Genomic DNA, 23,733 nt, shown 5'->3' with positions numbered 1-23,733 from the left:
ACCTCCTAGAAGCAGGAATAGGTTTCGTAGAATCATTCTGTCCAGAAGGGGGCGTCGCTGAAACAGGCAAACGCTGCAATTTAGATCCTCCTGACCTGCTACTTTACTGCGACATTGGCCATCAGGCAATGACGTCATTCTTATGCGCAGCTTCTTCTGACAGGAGGAGGACCTTATGGTGAAGAGCGAGAGGAATTCGAGACTGTGACCTTGTGAAACTTTATTTCACACAGCTTGGTGCAGCTTCTCTGCTTTGATTCAGCTGCTGCAGGTAAATGATTAGACTTTACATAATATAGTGCAGGACAGGATTGTTGGACACACTTCCCATGTGACAATGATAGCCCTGGTTTTATAAATCAATCCAGGAACATAGTCTGAAGAAGCCTTTATTAGTGGAAATATTACTTTTTCTTTTAAGTTAGCCAATAAATGGTATCATCCTGATTCAAAACGTATTGGAATATTCTACAAATATTGATCCTGGAAGTATAAGGCATCATAGTAAATAAAAAGGCACTAACTGGTGACCAGTACTGCTCTGCATTGCCTGTTTTCTGGCAATGCACAGGCACTGTATTTAAGAACTTTGCGCAATTCAAACCACTGACGCCATGACAGAAAATGCATCTAGATACATTTTCTAGTAATTGAAATGGGTGACCCCATTCACTTGTATTGAAAGGGACTGTATCTGCTGCCTGCAGAGGTGATGTGTTTATGTCTGTATGCTCGTACACATGCCTGATTAAAGTTGGCTGAGGTGGCCTATAACGACTTCTTCAGCTTATAATCTAGCATGTGTATAGTAATAATAATAATTCCAATATTTGTATAGTGATTTTCTCCTGTCAGACTCAAAGTGCTTGCAAGGCAGTCACTAGAGCAGGCATGGGTAAACTTGGCCCTCCAGCTGTAAGGAACTACAAGTCCCACAATGCATTGCAGGAGTCTGACAGCCACCGTCATGACTCATAAAGGCAAATGCATTGTGGGACTTGTAGTTCCGTAACAGCTGGAGGGCTGAGTTTGCCCATGCCTGCACTAGAGCGTACTCAGTAGGCAGTAGCAGTGTTAGGGGGTCTCGCCCAAGAAATACTTAATGAAGAGTGCTGGATTACTGAAATGGTAAGCGCCGAGGTTTAAACCCAGGTCTCCTTTGTCAGAGGCAGAGCCCTTAAAGCCCCATGAGCAGCACTGATTCCCTCGCTGTCCTCTTAGAGCCCTCCGTTCAGCCTCTTCAACTCCCGGTAATCCAGGCAGTTGCGGGCTTCTGCGCATGCACGCACCCTTCGTCACGCTCCCGTACCTTGGAGCATTCTGCACCTGCGCAGTAGTACTGCCCAGGCGCAGAACGCTCAAGGGGAAGGGAGTGCGGCAGGGGCATAAGCGCGTCTGAGCCACACATGCGCAGAAGGCAGCGACTGACCAGATCACTAGGAGTTGTACCGCCAGAACAGAGGGGCTGAAGAGGACGGCGAGGGACTGCTCATGGGGCTGGAGGAAGCACCGGGTAAGTATAAATTAGAGATAGTGTACCATCTTTGGTACACTTTAACAATTACATCATCCAGCCCACAAACGATTCACCCAGTGGATCAACTCACCCGACCGATGGCCAACCTCATTGTTCATGTCACATGACATTATGCACATGCAGCTCCGTCGTCAGCTACATAGCTGACACCTGGCTGTACTGGCCGGCCCACCGATATCGCTCATGGGGATCGGGTCCCAATCGCCAATGGGTGACACAAGTCAAAGGTGTTTACACAACTTATGTGAAAGGGCCCTGAAGGGTAATTCAGTTTGATGTTCAGCTGTGTTCTATTTCCAGTGTAGTAATGTCCCCTACTAACAACTATGGGGGGGAGGGGGGAGAAGCTGACATTCCTTTTAGAACGCATGCTGATGTGGGCAGGCCACCCTCCCCTATTGTTCCTTCCAATACCTACAGTTCTGTCAGACAGCTGCTAGCATACACTATACAATTGGTGGTAGATCAGCTAATCATGTTCTTTCAAATACTAATTGTTTAACTGATCTTCCGCTTTGCACCAGAAGAAATATTGATTCCACCACTGCAACTTCTAGCTTTCTACTCTTTGATGCAGTACAAAAGCTATTCAAATGTTTCCTTTGTATGTTCCTGCCTATAGCCAACCCTTACATATACTGGCATGTCTGCTTAACATTCAGTTAATATTTTGATCATAATATCAATCTTAAATGCCAAAGTTTTCATTAAATTTGATGTTCATATGTTCATCTCTATCTTCATGACCAAAAAGTACCTTCTCTAATAACTATGTATATGTATTTTTTCCTTTCTCTTTGTTCTGTAGATGTTGTGTAAATAAGAATGGCGTTGGGATTTTGTAAGGCTGTGCAGAGCAGAACCACAGGATTAAAGGTAGTTATAACATAGAAAGACTGTGATATTTGAGACTGTGATCGAAATTGTAGTTAGAGTAATATAGAAGCTGCCTTCTTTATTTAGACCCCTTCCCTATTTTCACACTGCATACAACGCAGATGACCATAGCAATGCATGGCACTTGTGTTGCTATGTGATTATCTCGGAAGCAGTGAAGATCCCATTCATTTGTAATGAATGAAATCATGCTGTTATTTTTTTATTTTTTGCAAAATTGCATGCAACCATTAGTTGTGTTGCTGCGCTGAAACAATTGTTGGAAACCTTATTCTATGCACGTCTGCCGTCCTTGCATATTGCATACACCTGTGATGGCTAACCTTGGCACTCCAGCTGTGGTGGAACTACAAGTCCCATGAGGCATTGCAATACTCTGACAGCTCTAAGCATAACTCGGGGAGGCAGAGGCATGATGGGATTTTTAGTTTTGTCATAGCTGAAGTGCCAAGGTTAGCCATCCCTGGCATACACTGTGCGTTGCTGAATCAACAAGGGGCAACAAGGGGCTTTAGTTAAAAACGGTTGATCTCCATCATGCTTTAGTAGAACTTTTCGCATTTTTACATGAAATAAATATGCCATCCTCTATATACAAGCAAGAAGGAAGGGGCGCTCTGAGACTCCTAATATTTCAAATGGAAGCTCCAATAGGAGAGGTCTCACCTTATTCAACTGTGGCCGGCACAGCGTACACAGCCCCGATAAACATCCGTCCCTTTTAGCCTAGCCGGAATGACTTGATAAAGATGTACCTCTGTGAAACGCGTTGTCTTTTAAAATAAATTTTTATACCCTTTGATCCTTTGGTTTGTATGCGCATTTATAGCCGCATATATAGCGGCTTTTCCAATTCCATCCCTTCCCTATGCGGAATTTTTGGTGTGTTTATCACGCTACTGCCATATAAACGTACTTTTACCGCATCTATAGCGGCTTTTTATAATTGTTTTTTCCTCCATGCGGAGATATTGACGCCTCCACCACGCGTTCTTTGTGCGTGTTACTGGCGTCTGCCTGTTCTCCTCAGCAACGGTGGTGGGGAGGTCCGTGAGGAGTGACGTAACATCCGCTACGCCTGAGCAGAGAGCCCGGTCCCCGGCTAGGCTAAGTGGGACGGATGCTTATCGGGGCTGTGTACGCTGTGCCGGCCACAGTTGAATAAGGTGAGACCTCTCCTATTGGAGCTTACATTTGAAATATTAGGAGTCTCAGAGCGCCCCTTCCTTCTTGCTTGTTTCTACAGTGAATTATCTCAGGGAGCAGCCGAGCAACAAGTGGCCTGATCGCACCGACTCTGGGGAACTTTCACTACCCTGCACGCACCATCCTCTATATACATCTTACTTTATATATCCTTTAATGAGAAAGTTTACCATTTACTTTTTTAGGATGAAAAAAATATGCAGGGGACTTCCTCCAGCCCCCTTCAGGCTGATCAGACCTTCGCCATCTCCCTAGGCTGCCTGGATCCTCCGCTAGGTGACTTGTTTATTCCTCCAGTTAGGGTGGGGGTGGAAATGCGAATCTGCTGTCCAGCCGAGCATACGCCCCATCACGCTCCTGTCCTGTCACGCAGGCACAGAACGCTCTTGGCCACAGGGAGCGTGTGCGACCGGACTGCTCTTGTGAACTGGACCCAACTGGCAGATTTACTTGGCTGCCTAGCTGAGGATCCAGGCTGCCTGGGAGGACAGCATGGGACCAGTCAGCATGAAGGAGGCTGGAGGAAGTCCTGGGTATGTATAATTTTTTTTTCATTGTCTCAGATACTTTTTAAAGGAATCATCAGCCAAAATTTTAAAAATGAGGTTTACTCATCTGGAGCTTTGTCCAGTTCCTTGCAGCCGACTGTCCCACGCCAACCTCTCCGCTGCCGTCCTGGGCTCCCCTCACGGTGCAGAGGCCGACCGCAGGATCTGACAAAACGTAGATTTCAACACTCCTCACCACGTGGTTTTGCCGCTCCTACTATTTGCGCCGCTGTCTTCCCGCCGCAGATCACTCGCCCTACCGTCTATATGACAGCAGAGCTTTGTGAGACTGTCAGAAGCCGATTTCATTGGCTCCTGACCCTGTCATTACTGTAAGCCAATCCTATTGGCTTACATTGATTGACAGCGTCAGGAGCCAATGAAAGCGGCTCCTGACCAGCGCACAGCGCTCTGCTGTCATAGGGATGGCAGAGAGAGCGACCTGCGGTGGGGACAGAATGGCGTGAACGGCGGGGGCGATGGGTGATTGCGGCGATTCGTTGGTAAGCGCCGTTTTACTGTACCAGCAGTCTCTGGTACTTAAGGGGGCAGAGACTGCTGGTACTGAAGTAGTTAAGATGCCTTAATTGAAGAAGAGCATCAAATAGGGTCTTGAAAGGATGTTAATTTATGACAAATGGATTAGACCCATTGTTTACTCAATCCTCACAAAACTGAGACCCAGACTGGTTCACAGGCATTGTAAAATCATAAAATCAAAAATAGAGTTCAAAAACTGATGGCTAGCACAGTACAATATTCTACTGCTACTTTTATAAGTGTATCACCTGTCCAGACAAATTTCATGTACGGTACTTCCAAGAGTGAACAACCCTTCTACATATTATAAATTAAAATGTGCTGATAAACATTATTTAGATTGTTAATGCTGCATTTTTTGGGGGGAGGGGAGTAGTAGTTTTTGTTGGCTAATGCTTTTTAATGCTGATTTTAAGTTTGTTGTGCAGCTTTTAACAGAGCACCCAGCCCTACCACTGGTTTGGACTAGCACAATTCGTCATAAATTCACAAGGTCATATCTACCTGAAGAGGTAAGTGTTTTTTCACTCATTTGTTTTGAAATTGCGTATGGTTGCATGTTTACTTACAAAGACTTGAATATTGCTGTGGACAAATAAAGTGAATTTACAATGCAGTCTCCTGCATTGGGATGGTCTTAAAGGAAATATCAGGCAAAAAACAAAACAGATTTACTTACCTGGGACTTCCTTCAGCCCCTGGAAGCTTATGTGTCCATCTCCGCTCCCCGCTGGTCGTTTGGGGGCCCCTCCTTAGCAGCCATGGTCGGCGGCTAATGTGCATGTGCGTGACCACGCCACTCGCAGTCACACTCCCGTCGTTGGCAGCGCGAACCGCTCTGGAGCATGAACACGAGTAGCACAGTGGCGCACTCGCGCATGCGGAGGGGACCGCGGGCGACCTGCTGAGAGCGGAACTGTAGTGAGGGACACATAAGTTTCCTTGGGCTGGAGGAAGCCCCATGTAAGTAAATCTGTTTTTTGTTTTTTTTAATTTACCTGATACCTGACCCAAACACAAGAAGGATAACTAAACACAGAGGTTAGGATTGCAGATATGTACCTCTGTGCATTATCTGTTGTCATCTGCACTCCCCCCAGTCCTCATTATCCCTGGTCAAAAAGTTTGCCTTTCACAGAAAATCAATCTTTGAAAGAGGAAGAGGCTGGCTTGCGGCGTTAGTTCGTCTTTTCCTTGCCCCATTCAACCCGTTTCACACCGCTTCGCTGGCCACAAAGTTCCCTCCCATGTTTCCTTTGACCCCTGTGCATCCGCATTAGGCAGAACAAGCTTGGACCAGGAAGTTCTTCTGGGTTCAACACCCATTTTACAATGGTTTTCCGTCCGGATCCACAGCCGAAGAAAGAAGATGGCAAAAGGACAAATGTGCTTGTATGTTTATTTTTATTGTATTCATTTAGGCCAGTTATCCTTTAACCACTTCACCACTGAGGGGTTTTACCCCCTGAGCACCAGAGCAATTTTCACCTTTCAGCGCTCCTTCCATTCATTCGTCTATAACTTTATTATTACTTATCGCAATGAAATGAACTATATCTTGTTTTTTTCGCCACCAATTAGGCTTTCTTTAGGTGGGACATTATGCCAAGAATTATTTTTTTCTAAATGTGTTTTAATGGGAAAATAGGAAAAATGTGGGGAAAAAAATAATTATTTTTCAGTTTTCGGCCATTATAGTTTTTAAATAATGCATGCTACTGTAATTAAAACCCATGAAACGTATTTGCCCTTTTGTCCCGGTTATAAAACCATTTAAATTATGTCCCTATCACAATGTTTGGCGCCAATATTTTATTTGGAAATAAAGGTGCATTTTTTTCAGTTTTGCGTCCATCCCTAATTACAAGCCCATAGTTTATAAAGTAACAGTGTTATACCCTCTTGACATAAATATTTAAAAAGTTCAGTCCCTAAGGTAACTATTTATGTATTTTTTTTAATTGTAAATTTTTTAATTTTTTTTAATTACAAAAAAAAAAAAATGGGGAGTGTGGGAGGTAATGAGTTAATTTTATGTGTAAAAGTCATTTATTTGTATGTGAAAAATGTGTAGGGTGTAGTTTACTATTTGGCCACAAGATGGCCACAGTAACTTTTTGTTTTAATGCGACCTCCAAGCTTCCTTCCGGAAGCTTGGAGGAAGAATAAGGAGGCTGGACACGTGAGTTTTTTCTCACAATGATCGCGCTGCCCATAGGAGAGCAGCTGATCATTGTGGGGCTTAGATCAACGAACGGGAATGGATTTTCCCGTTCATTGATCTCTGGGCGAGCGGGCGGCGGCGGTTTTACTAGCGGCGGGCGGCGTGTTTACGAGCGGGAGCGCGGGCAGCGTCGGGAACGCGGAAAGTACGTGTTTCTCCGTCCCTGGTTTTTAAAGGATGGAAAAAGGGGCGGAGAAATACGTACGTGCGGGGGTAAAGTGGTTAAAAGTATTTGAAAAAGTCCTGTTTTAAATGTTGAGGAAAAGCATAAGAAGAGTCTTAGGTTCAAAGGAGGATTCATACTCTGTGTGGGAATCATGCACACCATTTTTCTTCATACCACAGGCGTTCATCTAAGTTACAATGCACTACAGTGACTGTGAAGGGGAAGCAGGTGCGGTGTGCGGGAAAGTAGTGCATCCAGCAAGCTTTTTTTTTTTTTTTTTTTTTTTTTTTTTCCTGGAACTGCACCAAATGTCAACCATCCTTTATTACCACCTGATGTAGTTCTTCATGCGGGAAAACTGTGTGTGGTTCCCTCAGGTGTGATTCTTCCCTAAAAGTCCTTCCTTCATGTATTTATTTATTTTACCACATAAAACTTTATTGTACTTGGACTGAAACAGTAAGAAAAATAATCACAAAGTCAATATGCTAAATCACTGTTTGAACTTGTAGGTTAACATATTTGTAAATGAAAAATCTATAGTAATGCAAATCCTGTACAATTGCTGTATAAATATTTATGCTTCATCAACAGGATAACATAGGACATACAGTGCTGTCCATAATTATTCATACCCTTGGCAAATTTTGACTTAGTTACTTTTATTCAACCAGCAAGTAATTTTTTTTTATTATTATTATTTTCAAACTCCGCACACATTAGTAAAGTCTCAACTATTTGTGTAACTGCATTCAAATGCTGTACAACTAAGTTGAGGGGGGCTGTCATCATAGTTTGAGATCCAAAATACTATTTTCTAGGAACATTTTTATTATCACAATAACATGGTATGCAAAATTAAACAAAAAAAAGTGAGTACCAATATACAAGCAACCCAGAATCCACCCCCTGAGGCAGCACCACCAGTAACACACCACCTATTCATTATAGTGCACCTACACTCACCTAAAGGATTATTAGGAAAATCTGTTCAATTTCTGATTAATGCAATTATCTAATCAACCAATCACATGGCAGTTGCTTCAATGCATTTAGGGGTGTGGTCCTGGTCAAGACAATCTCCTGATCTCTAAACTGAATGTCAGAATGGGAAAGAAAGGTGATTTTAAAGTGAAGCTCCGGACTAAAAATCGACTCAGCAGCACTGAAAAGGCTTGGTGTTTCTTTAACAGTTTCACAGCATCAGAACTCTGTTTCTCTTATACAAGCCTCATTTTTAGCAACACAGAAGAAAACTGCCCGGGCTTTTTTCCCCTGATGCTGTGCAAAGCATGATGGGATTTCTGATGTTGTTGTTCTCGTTCTGCTGTTTTGATGCAATTTTTTTTTTTTTTTTTTTTTTTCCATTTTGAATTTGACATTTGAAGCCTAGCGTGTGCAGCTGGGAGGGGTAATCAGGACACAGGACAGTTGGAACTGTCTCCTGCTCCTTGTCACCTGCTTTCAACCAAAAAGATGGCAGCCCCCATGAATCACAAACATTTGCCTGTTCTTTTAAAACAGGGTGGGTAAGAGATTATATTACCTATCTATTCTAATTAACATAACTAATGTAACTTGATGACAGTATGTTTGTTTAGGCTGAAGTTCCCCTTTAAGCAATTTTGAGCATGGCATGGTTGTTGGTGCCAGATGGGCCTGTCTGAGTATTTCACAATCTGCTCAGTTACTGGGATTTTCATGCACAACCATTTCTAGGGTTTACAAACAATGGTGTGCAAAGGGAAAAACATCCAGTATGTGGCAGTCCTATGGGCGAAAATGCCTTGTTGGTGCTAGAGGTCAGAGAAATATGGGCTGACTGATTCAAGCTGATAGAAGAGCAACGTTGACTGAAATAACCACTCGTTACAACCGAGGTATGCAGCAAAGCATTTGTGAAGCCACAACAAGCACAACCTTAAGGCGGATGGGCTACAACAGCAGAAGACCCCACCGGGTGCATACATTTGAAATCGGCACCGGTAGACTTGGGTACAGGACACAGCCGGTATATGGCTGATCCTGCTTCTGCACAAGTCCGGGACGTGTTAATTACTATTCCCCCTCCAGGCCGCCATGGATAGTGGGGGAATGATATAATTCGGCTTCCAGCTACTGCTGGAGGCCGAATGATTGTGTTTTAAAAGCAACATCGGCTCTGTCTTCTGACGGAGCCGACGTTACTCACTGAGCGCCGCTATAGCTGTAATTCCTATTACAGTCTATGGTGGCGCCGGCTGCACCCACATCTACCTGCGCTGAAAATCACTGTTCCGCCACCAGGTACCACTCATCTCCACTACAAATAGGAAAAAGAGGCTACAATTTGCACAAGCTCACCAAAATTGGACAGTTGAAGACTGGAAAAATGTTTCCTGGTCTGATGAGTCTCGATAGTCAGAATTTGTCGTAAACAGAATGAGAACATGGATCCATCATTCCTTGTTACCACTGTGCAGGCTGGTGGTGTAATGGTGTGGGGGATGTTTTCTTGGCACACACGTTTGATTGCTGTAACAGCCATTAAAGGCTTTTCTATTGATTATTGAGAATGGTATGAATAATTTTGGACTGGACACTTTTTGCTCAAATGTAAATAAAAGCTGACAATTTTTTTTCCACAATAATGTACAATTGTACATCGTCTTTTTTGAGAGACACCTATGCCATTTCCCATCAACAAAATACTTGCTGGTTGAATAAAAGTAACTTTAAGTCAAATTTTGCCAGAGGTATGAATAATTATGGGCAGCACTGTACTGTATATTTTTTGGAATATTTCTGGAGTAACAGTCAGAAAGCAAAACTATTTTTTTTACCTTGCAGCTTAAAATGCGGCCATTAGAGGGAGAAAGCAGACTATAGCACAACATGGCTCTGCTATTTAGTCGTCATTATACATAGACATGAATGATCTCAGTAAATGTCTTCTGAAAGGTTTAGTTGAGAAAGAGAACAAGTTGTTGAGATCTAAAATTCATTCATACAGCTGGTATAAAGGTGCACATTTGGATTTGGCTGAAGTGGTTTTGGCACCTGTGCACCACTTTGGCTACACAATGGTATCTTCAGCCAGCCAACCACGTAAAAAGGGTGCTGGAGACTTGGGTGAAGCTGGCACCGCCATAGACTGTAATGTGAATTACGGCTATAGCAGGTCTCAGTCAGTAATTTGGGTACCGTTAAAAGATGGAGCCCAAATTACGATAAAGACAGCGTAATTCGGCCACCAGCAATAGCTTGAAGCTGAATTGCGTTTTACCCCTGACTCAATGCCTGGAGGGGGAATAGTAATTAATTAGGCCGGGACTTTTTCAGGAGCAGGGTGAGCCCAAATTTCCCGGCAGCTTAATTACATGTATGCATCATCAGAGACACTTTCATTGTTTCTCCTTTGCTGTTTGGCTATCCTCCCCCACCACCCTCAAACATTGGCACCCTTCTGAGACCTAATTGTTTCCTTTCTACTCTCACCTGCCACCTAATATCCTTTTTTTTTTAACATTAAAGGAAACCTCATTGTTAAACCTGACAAATAAAACTAACCATCCTGTGCCTTTACACTAAAGGTGGTCATACATCAGACGACTTGGCCGCTGATCGACCATCCAACTTGATTATTGTAATCAGAATCGGATGAAAATCGGTGCCGCCAAATGCATGCCTGGTCGACAATGCGACCAATCTTGGGCTGAAATTGGTCGCATTAGTCAATCGGACATGCTGCAAGATGTAGGGCTGATTTGCTCGATGGTGTGTGCAGCGGTAACGGCGCGCGATATTGGGGCGAATGCATTGAGAACACCGCTGCTGTCACCCCTAATGTGTAATGTGCCCCCCCCCCCGATTTGATCAGAGAGAGATCTGTCTCTTGGTCAAATCTGCTCATCACCGCTAGATGTATGACTACCTTAAAGGAAACATCCGTGGTAGACAAAAAATATGAGAGCTACTTAACCAGGGCTTCCTCCAGCCCCTGGCAACCGATATGTCCCGCGCCCCATCTCCGTAGTCCCGGGATCCCCTCCATTTCAGATGTCGTCCTCGCTGTCAATCACTCTCGCGTTGTCTGGAGTGTTCTGCGCATGTGCAGTAGGGATCTTGGGACTCTGGAGCTGCTGCGAGGGACAAATCGGCTGGGTAAGTGGTTCTCATTTGTTTGTCTACCTCGGATACTTCAACGTACACCTAACCAGGATCCATCATTTGTCTTCTTCATTCACACTGCTGAATCCTGTCACTGAAATCTTGACTGGTAGTGCTTTGGCCATATTTCAGGTCACATTCATTGATGTAACCTGTAGTAACATGCACAAGCCTGGACAGGATTTTTTTAGAAAATGTCTGCTATTATGTGGTAAAAGATTGCAGCTTTCCTGTGTCATACTGGAACATAGCGAGGGTGCTACGAGGTTAGTAAATTGTTAGATGTATGTTTGCAGAATAATGTAGTTACCCACAGTAAAAACATTTTTTTTATATAACTCCTGAAGTTGTTGTTGTTAAAAAAAAAAACAACAACAACATGCATTTAACTAATGCATCAACCAGTAATTTTCAAAGCTTTTGACAACCTTTAATATGACCAGGTATGACTCAGGTGAAGATAGAAAATCTTTTTCCTTTATAGAAGACAATTTTTTTTCTAGACCACTTATACCATCCCATCTGGAGATGCCATTGTAAACCAAAACCAGGCCCATACCCTTACTATACATGCCGTGTTTACCAAACAGATGGTTTGGTTCTTAACCACTTCCGTACCAGCAGTCTATGGTCGCTTAAGGACCAAAGACTGCTGGAACCAAAAACCGCAGCATACCGACGAAGCCCCTCTCTCTGCTGTCTCTATGACGGCAGAGCGCTGTCAGCCGGTCAGGAGCCGCTTTCATTGGCTGCTGATGCTGATCAATGTGAGCCAATATGATTGGCTCTCCATGATCACACGGTCAGGAGCCAATGAAAGCTGCTCCTGACCTGCTCACAGAGCTCTGCCATCTTATAGACGGCAGAGCGAGCAAATTGCGGCGTGGGGATGCGGAATACTGAAGCAGTAGAGTCTACTTCCAGTCAGAGCTGCAGCACCACCTGCTGGACGTAGATTCGTACTGCTTCGGTCTGGAAGCAGTTAAAGAGAGTCTGAAGCGAGAATAAATCTCGCTTCAGACCTCAGATAGCAGGGGCATGTGTTCCCCTGCTAAAACGCCGCTATCCCGCGGCTTAACGGGGGTCCCTTCACCCCCAAATCCCCTCCGTACAGCCAGGGAGCGCTTCCGCATTGGGGCAGGGCTAACCGCCGCAGCCCTGCCCCACGCGCGTCTGTCAGCGCGTATCTCCTCCTCTCCCCCGCCCCTCTCAGTCTTCCTTCACTGAGAGGGGCGGGGGAGAGGTGGTGATGCGCCGCTGATAGACGCGACTGGAGGCAGGGCTGCAGCCGTTAGCCCTGCCTCCAGGAAGAAATAAATCACGACCAAGTCTACGACCAACTATTGCGGGGGTGGGTTTGGGGGTGAAGGGACCCCCGTTTAGCGGCGCGATGGCGGCGGTTTAGCAGGGGCACACATGCCCCTGCTAACTATGAGCTCTGAAGCGAGATTTATTCTCGCTTCAGAGTCTCTTTAAAGCAAACCGGAGCTGAAAATTAAAAGTCAAAATAAACATACACAGGTCATACTTACCTCTGTGTAGTCTACACATCAATCTCTTTCTCCTTTCTTGCATCCTGTTTGTCCACTGTGATCGATGGAAATCTCCGCCCTCCATTTTAAAAATGGCCATTTTAACAGCTTCCTGGTCAGCACACTAACTAAAACATTACCCACTTGAGCCATGCAGCTGCCTGCAACTGATCTATAACTGACAGCAACTGATATATTTCAGTTCTGACAAAATATTGTCAGAACTGGAAGAGGTAATTTCATCATTTTTTGTTAGAAGAAAATGGTGAGCTTCTGAGAGGAACTGACAGCGAGGTGAGTATGTAATATTAATTTGCAGGTACATTGTGTGTTTTTATTTTAAATTATTTTACTCGGTTCAAGTTCCCTATTGAGTACTTATGGGCACATGAACATGTAATGCCCATTAAAAGCCCACTGACACTTTCTTACGTTACCCTGTAGTAGACCTTGTTCAATGAATCTAAGATGAACAGCCCTGTTTCCACACAACATGCTGGAAATTGTAAGAATGGGGATTTCCTGTGACATTTCACAGCTAGGGTTTATTTATGCCTTCCTTGCAGTGTAATTTGCAGATTGTGATTGTATGCATAACAGTAGTTCAGTATAAATGTATATCATTTACTGATACTAAGTGCTGTCTGTACATGTGTTCTCTGGTACATATAGGCTTTCCAGCCAAAGCCTGAAGCTCATGAAAAATATGGGGGAGATCCAGAGCAGCCGCACAAGCTACACCTTATTACTAGAATACGAACCTTTATTGGAAGACCACATTGGGAAAAGGAAGTAGTACGCAAATTGGGACTTCAAAAGGTAGTTGTGCTGTATGTTCACTTATTGTGAAAGAATGATATAACAATTGTGCAAAAAGTGTTACAGATTGTAAATATACCAGGAAAGGAATTGACTCTTGAGTGCATATGAATCAATAAGTAGAAAAGTTTTAATCAGATATTCAAAAGATACAGACATACATATACAAAAATGCAAAATTTAAAACCTCATGATAGCATAGATGTAAAAGCGAGAGTTTAGCTGGACCAACACGAGAGAAACTACATGGGGCTGCAGTCCCCGTAGTCCAAAACCCTGATCAGAGATTTTAAATCTATAACAGCTTCATTCCTTGCGAAACAGATGCCAAAAATATGTAATTGTGGACTGAGACACTCAAGATATTTAATAGGCGTGACTAGCATCTGTACCCATGAAGTTGCCTAGTGCTGGTAGCTGTTGAATAAGGTGCAGCTGGAGACATTGCATATTTTTGGCATCTGTTTCGCAAGGAATGAAGCTGCTATAGATTTAAAATCTCTGATCCGGGTTTTGGACTACGGGGACTGCAGCCCCATGTAGTTTATCTCGTGTTGGTCCAGCTAAACTCTCGCTTTTACATTTATGCTATCATGAGGATTTAAATTTTGCATTTTTGTATATGTATGTCTGTATCTTTTGAATATCTGATTATTAAAATGTTTCTACTTATTGATTCACATGCACCCAAGAGTCAATTCCTTTCCTGGTATATTTACATGATTTTCTGTTGACATGGTGCACGTGAATATGTTTTTGTATGGTGACTTTGGAGTTATGTAATATTGTATTTTGTCTGATGGGACACCAGTCCGACTTTTTAGGATATTACATTTAATGTGTTACAGATTACTATTTATTAATACAGCAGTCCAGTGCTACATGTGCTGTGTAATGCTAACTATTAAAAAAAAAAATTTCAGATGAAGACCTCTATTATGCAACATACTATATGTGTTGTTTACGTATAAGAATTTTTGTATGCATTTTGTAGGCTCAAGTACCGGTTATACACAAGAACATCCCAGGAGTCAATAAAGAACTTAAAGTGATCAAGCACTTAGTCAGGTATGTTCACACTAACCTCACAAACTGCGCCTGTCCTGTATGAAAAATAGTCAATATTGGTCACCACAATTCGAGTTTTCGCTATCACAAGTCCCATAGGCATTCAAACAAATTGATAAAGACAGTGCTCCTCTTCAGGCTTTCTTTAGATCTATAAAATAAATTAATATGCTGCACATAGTGCATTACTGTACAGGCTGCTGCTGCTTCCATCACAAGTAGTAGCTTTTTAATCCATTAGCCATGTAAAACGGATGATAAAAAAACAGATGATTTTTTTTTTTTTATCATCTGTTTTACATGGCTAATGGATTAAAAAGCTACTACTTGTGATGGAAGCAGCATCAGCCTGGTTATTGTGCACTAAATGCTAGCCCCACCTGGATTTGAGGTGGAAAGGATCTGGTGAGCGCATATTATTGCGGGAGAGGTGCTGTGTTCACAATTGAAGTTTTTCACGTGTGCATCACTGGTCACTGGGAGAGGGAAACTATTGACATTAATTACAGTAATGCACTATGTGCAGCATATTAATTTATTTTATAGATCTAAAGAAAGCCTGAAGAGGTATGTTCACAGCTTTTGCCTCGCTGCATGCTTGCAAAATATACAGTTGATATCAGAAGGCTACAAACATTTGGGTCGCAGTCTTTATAATTCATATTGTAACCCCTCCACTGATTTTGAATCAACAAACTGTAAATTTGACATATCGTTTTTAAATTGTTTCTCTGTGAGTAAATGTTTATCAGTAATGTTCAGTTTATTTCACTGCTGCGAAGCACCACCACATCATTATGCTTCCACCTCCATGCTTCATGGATGGGATGATATTCTTTGGCTTGCAAGCCTTGCCCTTTTTCCTCCAAATATAATAATAATGATTATGGACAAACTGTTTTAATCTTGGATTCATAAGACCAGAGCACAGTCTCCAGAAAGAAAGCTCTTCTTTACATCCATCCAAATGTTGAGTTCAGTTAGGTTAGTTGGCTGTCAGAAGCAAATTACCTAAAGGTTTGACATCCTCTTCTGGAATTTTCAAAGCCGTTTAAAGGCACAGGTAAAAGCAGACAAGCCACTCAACCCCATTACAAAGCAGAGGCCTCTTCTAGTGCAGGACCAAGTATTCCACAACCAAAGCAACAAATAAAGACTCCAATTTTTTTACTGGAGATAATGGGACATGACTTTGTGAGGGGCTCACGTGTATTGGGCAGCCCTTAGTCATAGTCCAAATGGCTATGACTAAGGGCTATGGGCAGAGTTGGGACAAGGTCCTCCAGCACCCAAGGCTCAGACACCAAAGTGTGCCCTTCCATCCCTACCACCCCAGCAGTCACACACTGATTGCTATTAGACTAAGAGGCACCCGAGTAACACACACACACACACACACACACACACACACACACACACACACACACACACACACACACACACACACACACACACACACACACACACACACACACACACACACACACACACACACACACACACACACACACACACACACACACACACACACACACACACACACACACACACACACCATCTTTAGTTATCTGGCTTGCAGTCACTCCCAATGTATCCCCTTTTCTTATTTCTTTCTGCTTCAAACACAATAGGGGAATGATAGCTGAGTGAGATGGGCGCTCCGTCCTACACTGCGCCCTGAGGCTGAAGCCTCTCTTGCCTCTGCCTTGACCCAGCCCTGGCTATGGGTTGCCCAACACATGCAAGTCGCTTGTATGTAATGTCCTGTTATCTTTGATAAACATTGGAATTTTATCTCCTTGGCATGCTGCGAACCTGAGGGTGTGTATAACAATTACAGTCGCATCTGTTAAAGACACAGTTAAGGTTATGTGAACTTGTGACCCATTGTGACCCATTGTACTTGTGACATTGTGACCCATTGTACTTGTGACATGGACAATACAAAAGTGAAACAATCTGTTTATGGACTTAGCTGGAAAAAAATGACTTTTGCCATGCACAAAGTAGATTTCTTAAATATGCCAAATTTATATTTCATTAGCATAAAATCTGTGCAGAAGTACTATACTGTATAAACGTATGACTTCAGCTGTAACTAATAAGCACCAAGACAGATGTCCACATTGTTTCTGCATCTAGCTAACGGTTTACTGGCTTGCCTTTAATACTAATAAAGGGCTATCTAGGATATTTCAATACTGACAAAGGCCTCAATTCACTAAGCTTATCTCCTGTCTTTAATAACGTTTCTAGAGTGGTCACCATGGTGATGAGGCATGTCGTATTCAGGAAACCTTTTACCTCAGGCAAACCTAAAGTTAACTCTTCTGTCTTTAAGTTAACTATTCAATCCTTAACCCTCCTGGCGGTCTAAAAAATTCCGGCAGGAGGCAGTGCAGCAGTTTTTTTTTTTTTTTCTTATATCATGTAGCGAGCCCAGCGCTCGCTACATGATAGCCGCTGCTCAGCGGCATCCCCCGCCCGCTTCGATCGCCTTCGGCGATCTCCGATCAGGAAATCCTGGAGGGCTTCCCCCGTCGCCATGGCGACGGGGCGGGATGACGTCACCGACGTCGGGACGTCATTGGGAGTCCCGATCCACCCCTCAGCGCTGCCTGGCACTGATTGGCCAGGCAGCGCACGGGGTCTGGAGGGGGGGACCGCCCGGGGCGGCGGCGATTGAGCGCGAGGCGACGGCAGCAAAAAAAAAATTAAACAAATCGGCCGAGCAGAGCCGGAGAAAACCTCCTGCGCGGCTTACCCCGAACTACGCTTGGGGTTACCGCCAAGGAGGTTAAAACAGTAGGATCAGCCATAATATGCCAGGGAAAAAAAACACATAAGTAGATAAATACTTGATCTACTTACATAACACATGTATTGTACTGTCTACGTTTTGATTTCAGTGAATGGTATATAGTAAATGACGAGAATTCTGTTCCTGGTGGGGGCCATGTCTTTTGCCCACAGTTAATGCTAACTCGTGATGTAATTTCTGCCCTTTACTTTTTTTCTTGTCTCCTCCAATGGCTGAGTCACCTCAGCCTTGCTTGTAAACACAAGTGAGTAGAGGATTAGGTTTCAGATAAGCAGCTGGCAGGGAAATAAAGGGAAGAGGAGGGATAGATTATAGATAAAAAGAACCCCCAGCATGCAATTCTTTGGCACGACTACTAAAGGGCCAGTGCTCCTTAACCTCCTTGGCGGTATGAAAAATACCGCCAGGAGGGAGCGCAGCAGTTTTTTTAAATTTTTTTTTTTTTTTTTTTTTTATCATGTAGCGAGCCGAGGGCTCGCTACATGATAGCCGCTGCTGAGCGGCATCCCCCCGCCCGCTTCGATCGCCTTCGGCGATCTCCGATCAGGAAATCCCCTTCATAGAACGGGATTTCCTGGAGGGCTTCCCCCGTCGCCATGGCGACGGGGCGGGATGACGTCACTGACGTCACTGACGTCGGGACGTCATTGGGAGTCCCGGGCCACCCCTCGGCGCTGCCTGGCACTGATTGGCCAGGCAGCGCTGGGGTCTGGGGGGGGGGGGGGGCGCGCGCCGCAGCAGATAGCGGCGATCGGGCGGGGGCCGGCGGCGATCAGAGTGCTGGCGCAGCTAGCAAAGTGCTAGCTGCGTCCAGCAAAAAAAAAATTATGAAAATCGGCCCAGCAGGGCCTGAGCGGCACCCTCCGGCGGCTTACCCCGTGTCACACACGGGGTTACCGCCAAGGAGGTTAAGTATGTGATAACTCCAAATCATAACAGCAGAAAAAGTTTTGAAAGTTTTGAATGCAGGCTTAGCATCTTTATCACTTAATACACTCAGACCAGTTGCTGTTGAAATTTGATTTTTATGGTGACGATACCGCTTTAAAATAACTCCACAGTTAAAGACAGGCTGTTTATTAACTGCGTGTGAAAATAACTACAGAGGAGGTAACGTAAGGAATGAAGAGATGAGATAACTCTCTCACTGTGTGGAGGTAAGTTTTCTCTTGCTTGTTATCTCCAGCATGATCTTAGTGAATTGAGGCCATTTGTCTTCAAAGCAAACCTGAAGTGAAAATAGCTATGATGAGATAAACAATGGTATCTATAGTGCTAAGTCTACATAGGAAGTCTCATAGTCTTATTTTGGTGTCAGAGGTTAAAAAATTATTCTTATTTACCTAGGACAATGACAATTTTAAACTACTGAATTAAAGTTTTTTTTTTATCTGTTCCGTGCACTCAGTTAGTTTTTTTTTTTTTTTTTTTCCCACCACATTGAGTTTTATTACCTGTAATACATTTTCACTTGAGTATTACTGCTATTTTGATTGTAGTCCCCTGCAGAGAAATGGTCTTTTAGGCTGCTTTTCACATTGGGACATTACAGGCGCACGTTAGAGCAGCCTGTAACGCAGCCCAAGTCACAGTAATGAAAAATCAATGGGCTGTTCACAGTGTCCACGTTGCGTTACATTGTAACGCTGCACGTTCTATGAAAGTGCAGCATGCTGTGCGTTATATGCGGTTTAAGCCGCGTTAGACTGTTTTCACATGCTCAGTAATGTTGTTTTTTTGTGAGGAGGAGGGGAGAGTCCGCTATTTTGCCTAGCCACATGGCTAATTAATATTCATTGCACTGATGCCTGTTCTCTTCCTGCTAGCAATGATTCATATGAATCATTCTCTGCCTGCTAGCAATTATTCATATGAATCATTCTCAGTTCTCTGCCTGCTAGCAATGATTCAAATGAATCATTCTCAGTTCTCTGCCTGCTAGCAATGATTCATATGAATCATTGCCAGTTATGTCGAACGAAAACCACGCACCAAGAGCCGCATAATGCGGCTCTATGTAGCGTCCACCTTTAGCACCACCATACGTTGCGTTAGGGGAACGTTATGCAACATTAATGTCCCCTGCAATGCAACGTCCCACTTTGTAAGAGCCTTTATGGACCTAGATAGATTCTTAACCCTTACGTTGAGGGAAAAAAAAGTAAGACAGTCTAGTTGTAAGCAGGATTGGGACTGTACATCAGAATCAGAATCATATTTATTTCGCCAAGTACAACGGGGGTTGTACCCAGAATTATTTTTGGCTCATACAGGGTCGGAGATGGTAAAACACGTGCATGCAATTTAACACATACAAATGGGTACAGTGGTACAAGTAAGCAAATACCTAAATATACATATAGCCCATACTGTAGTGAAGGACGCGTGGGGAAAACTGGAGTGCTGTGTGAGGGGAGCAGCCTGCCAACTACTGACGGCGCTCGCTCGCTCCACGACAGCTCCAGGTGCCCCGCAGTGTGTCCTGGAAAGGAGTGGATAGAGAAAGAGAGATCGGATAGCAAGAGAAGAACCAAGGCAAGGAGAGAGAGACAGAGGCAGGGACCTTATGGGGCTGCAGATTAAAAAAGAACACCCCTGGGTCCGACAATCAGTCCTATTGGTGTGCAGGGATCTCCCGAGGCAGCGGCAGTGAAGGATCCCTCGATGGGGAAATGGGCCAAAAATCCGTATAGATGGTGGTTGCAGGCAGAGTGGACCCCGTGCTCCCGGCAGCTGAAACCCACAGAGCCAGGACTGTAGAAGAGAGAACCAAGCTCTCCAGGGCCCAAGGGGATCCAGGGCTGCCAAGTGGACAAAAAGGATCCTCAGGCCTTGAAAAGGATCCTCAGGCCTTGGTGGATGAGGCCTGCCATGGCATTCTCCACGTGCAGTGAGAAGCTGGGGGCAGCAGCGGAGGACCAGCTGTGACCCACCTCTGTGCGTCGACCTGGATCCTCCGGCAGCGCTTGCTGGCTGTGAGCGGTGTGGGAACAGCTGTGCGTTCCCCCCTTGCGTCCTGGTCTCCATAGCGGCGGCTTCCTGGTCTCCATGGCAGCGGCTTCAGGGGACGGCTGTGGACGCTGGTAACCACTTGATATAGCCGTCCTGGATGATGCTGGGAGCTGTTCAGGGTTACACGCTGCGATGCCTGGTGGAGTCAGCGAGGGTGATCCGGAGGTGGTGGCGGCCGATCCGCCGCTGTCCTGGATGATGCTGGGAGCAGTTTCTGGTGACACGCTGCGGTGCCTGGTGGAGTCAGCGAGGGTGATCCGGAGGTGGTGGCGGCCGATCTGCCGCTGTCCTGGATGATGCTGGGAGCAGTTTCTGGTGACACGCTGCGGTGCCTGGTGGAGTCAGCGAGGGTGATCCGGAGGTGGTGGCGGTCGATCTGCCGCTGTCCTGGATGATGCTGGGAGCCGTTCTGTGAGACACGCTGCGTCGCCTGATGGAGTCAGCGCGGATGATCCGGAGGGACGTTCCATGCCGCCTCTCTCCTGCCTGCACGTGGTCCCCGTCCTCACGCCGACCCGCAGGCTGCGATCCGTGGCCGGTTCAGAGCAGGAACAGCCATGCCCCTGTCTCTCGCCTCCCACCTCAGCAAGAGCGGAGCTCAGAGGTGAGTGTAGGCAGAGATATTGTTAAAGAAGCAGAAAAGGCCGGAGCCCTGTGGCCGTGGCGTCCGGGTACGGCGCCATCTTGGTGTACATATACCTGTTTATCTCCTCATGTAACATGCCACTTCAGGGAACCTATTTGTTTAAAGCTTCCCATACACAGGGGGGGTCAGACTGTTCTGGAAATTGTGGTAGAATGACTACCTCGAGTCACATCTGTCCACATAACAATACCTGTGAACCCTGGAATGTGGCAAAAACTGCTGCCTACTCCCTTTTTAACAAAGCTTAAAGTCTTTCTTTTAAAGAGGAATAAAATATTACTTTATCTACTTCCTGCAAAACGGATGTTTTGAAACATTCCGTTTTTAGCACTTTTCAGTGCAAATCAGACATTTTAAAACAATCTGTTTTGCAGGGCAGAGGATCGGGATGCACTCGTGGGGGAGGAGCATATATTCACACGTGTGTGGCCTTTTTCCACCGTCTGTGGGTGGTCGAGAAGTGATTAAACAATTATTTGGTCAGTGTTTGCCCATTGTTAAATCTTTCCTCACCCTAATTTGCATTCTGAAATTTACCACAGATGGTGACATCTTTACTGCTGTCAGGTGCAGAATGTTTGTTTAATCCGTGTTCTGAAGCTAGTAGAAATAATACCTGGTCTCCCAAAATGATCTGGGAGAATTATGCATAACTAAACAGCCTAGGCTGTGACATTACTGAGAGGGCTGGACTACTACATAGCAATATATAGATAGAAGAATTGTTTACTGCTGCCCCTGTATTGCCTTCCATTCCCCACTTGTAATTATAGTGATTAAATATTATATACTGTATAGGCCTGGAGGTTGGGGAGAACTTTGCAATGAGGCTGAGGTTATGGAATCAGTGCAGACCTAGATAAAACAGATCCATAACATGTCCGACCAGCTAATTGTTTTGTTCTGCTTTATTCAGAGTTCAGCCTCTAAAACTGCCATACGGTCTTCCGACAGAGGAGGAAATGGCTGACTGCTACATAAACAGCAAGGGCGAGTTGGTGATCTGTAAAAAGCTGCAGCCAGTGGAGAAGAAATCGGCTGAATCATAACACTTGTTATTTCTGTGTGGCTTGTAAAATAAACCTTTTTTGTACATCGGTTTTGTTATTTCAGATTTCATACTTTTATTTATAAGCATCATAGAAAAGATCTAGCATACATTTAATGGGAGAGGTTCCCAATATATTTTTCACCTAAAGGCATGTCTGTGCTTTTTGAATTAACAAGCTTTGAAAGCCCATACTTGCAGGAATTTACACCTGTGCTGCAATAAAGCCCTTTAGTTCATGCAAAAACAGGTATTCAGATGTGAAATGTGGCAGCCATTCTGTTTTTGCTGGATATCACATCAGTACATGCACCAATGCTTTTAGAACTTTTATTCTTTATAGGCATGTCTGTTCTTGTTTGCAACAAATAAAGCTCATGGCTGCTGAAGTTTACCTTTCTGAATGCCATTGCGTAAAGTATGAAGATGTGCGCCCAGAATTGCATAAAAATCACAGATCGAGACGTGAAGATTCTTCTCTTATTTTAGAACTATCATTAAAACTTTTATATACAAACTCAGTGTACAGGCAGGATATAGTGCCATAAGTTAGTGTGTTTTTTATTTTTTGTGTTTAAAAAAACAAAACATAGCGCACCTTGTGTAGAAGACACAGAGCTGCTAAGGGACAGAGTGTACCATCACGGCAGGACATGCAGATGTAAAAGCTTCTACTAAAGTGTTGCCATTCACTTCACATCCACCCCCTTACCAACCTAGACTAGCTGCTGCACACTGCTTTCTTTTTAGGAAGAACACTGCTGCCCCATGCCACTGTTCATCACAAAATTAATATGAGAGCAAACTCATTTCGTCTCTTCAATTCAAGTTGTTGCACTAACTCTAACCAGGGTCCCAAGGTTACATTGGCTTGCAAAAGTATAAGTATACAGATCCCTTACTACGTTGGAAAATATGTTCTGGGGGTCTCAGCCCAACCCCCCATCCAGCACACCTGGGCGAATCCACACCATTAGATTTCACTCATTGACATCAATGGGAAAATTTAGAAGGCTGCCACTCTCACAGTAATAAACCAGCGTCCCCAAACTTGGCACAGTTGGTCACTTGGTGACCGAGGTAAAAAATTCAGTGAGTTGGCGGAGCATAAAACAGCCAATCTTCAGCCATTGTTAAATGCAAGGTTTTCAAACTTGGCACAGTTGGTGACTGGGATTAATATTTAGGAAAGTGGGTGGAGCCTATAACAGTCAAAATTCACCTGTTGATTTTCAAAGGGAATATTTACATTGCTGCCATTATTACACTGTTAAAGGGACTCAGAGCTGAATAATTAAAAAGATTTTATACATACCTGGGGCTTCCTCCAGCCCCATCTGCTCTGATCACTCCCACGCTGCCGTCCTCCGCAGCTTCGGAAGCCGGGTCCCGTCACTTATGTCAGTCGAGGCCAGCTACGCAGGAGAAGTGCTGCTGGAGAGATACGCAAACAGTGGACTTCTCTTATGTTAGACTGGCTCCGACTGATGGAAGTGCAGGGACCCGGTTCCCGAAGCTGC

At 44.4% G+C, this 23,733-nt stretch overlaps 1 protein-coding gene across 1 annotated transcript; it reads left to right on the top strand.

Annotated features, from left to right (window-relative positions):
- Positions 1–8: 8 nt before the first annotated feature.
- Positions 9–22,263, top strand: MRPL30 (mitochondrial ribosomal protein L30). The gene is made up of 6 exons (XM_068268200.1): positions 9–271; positions 2,346–2,413; positions 5,157–5,240; positions 13,472–13,618; positions 14,613–14,686; positions 22,082–22,263. The coding sequence occupies exons 2-6, from the start codon at positions 2,363–2,365 to the stop codon at positions 22,212–22,214; spliced, it is 489 nt and encodes a 162-aa protein (XP_068124301.1). The 5' UTR covers positions 9–271; positions 2,346–2,362; the 3' UTR covers positions 22,215–22,263.
- Positions 22,264–23,733: the final 1,470 nt, after the last annotated feature.

This window comes from Hyperolius riggenbachi, chromosome 2 (assembly GCF_040937935.1).
Source record: "Hyperolius riggenbachi isolate aHypRig1 chromosome 2, aHypRig1.pri, whole genome shotgun sequence".
Lineage (NCBI taxonomy): Eukaryota > Metazoa > Chordata > Amphibia > Anura > Hyperoliidae > Hyperolius > Hyperolius riggenbachi.
This window is presented reverse-complemented; position numbering and strand designations above follow the sequence as displayed.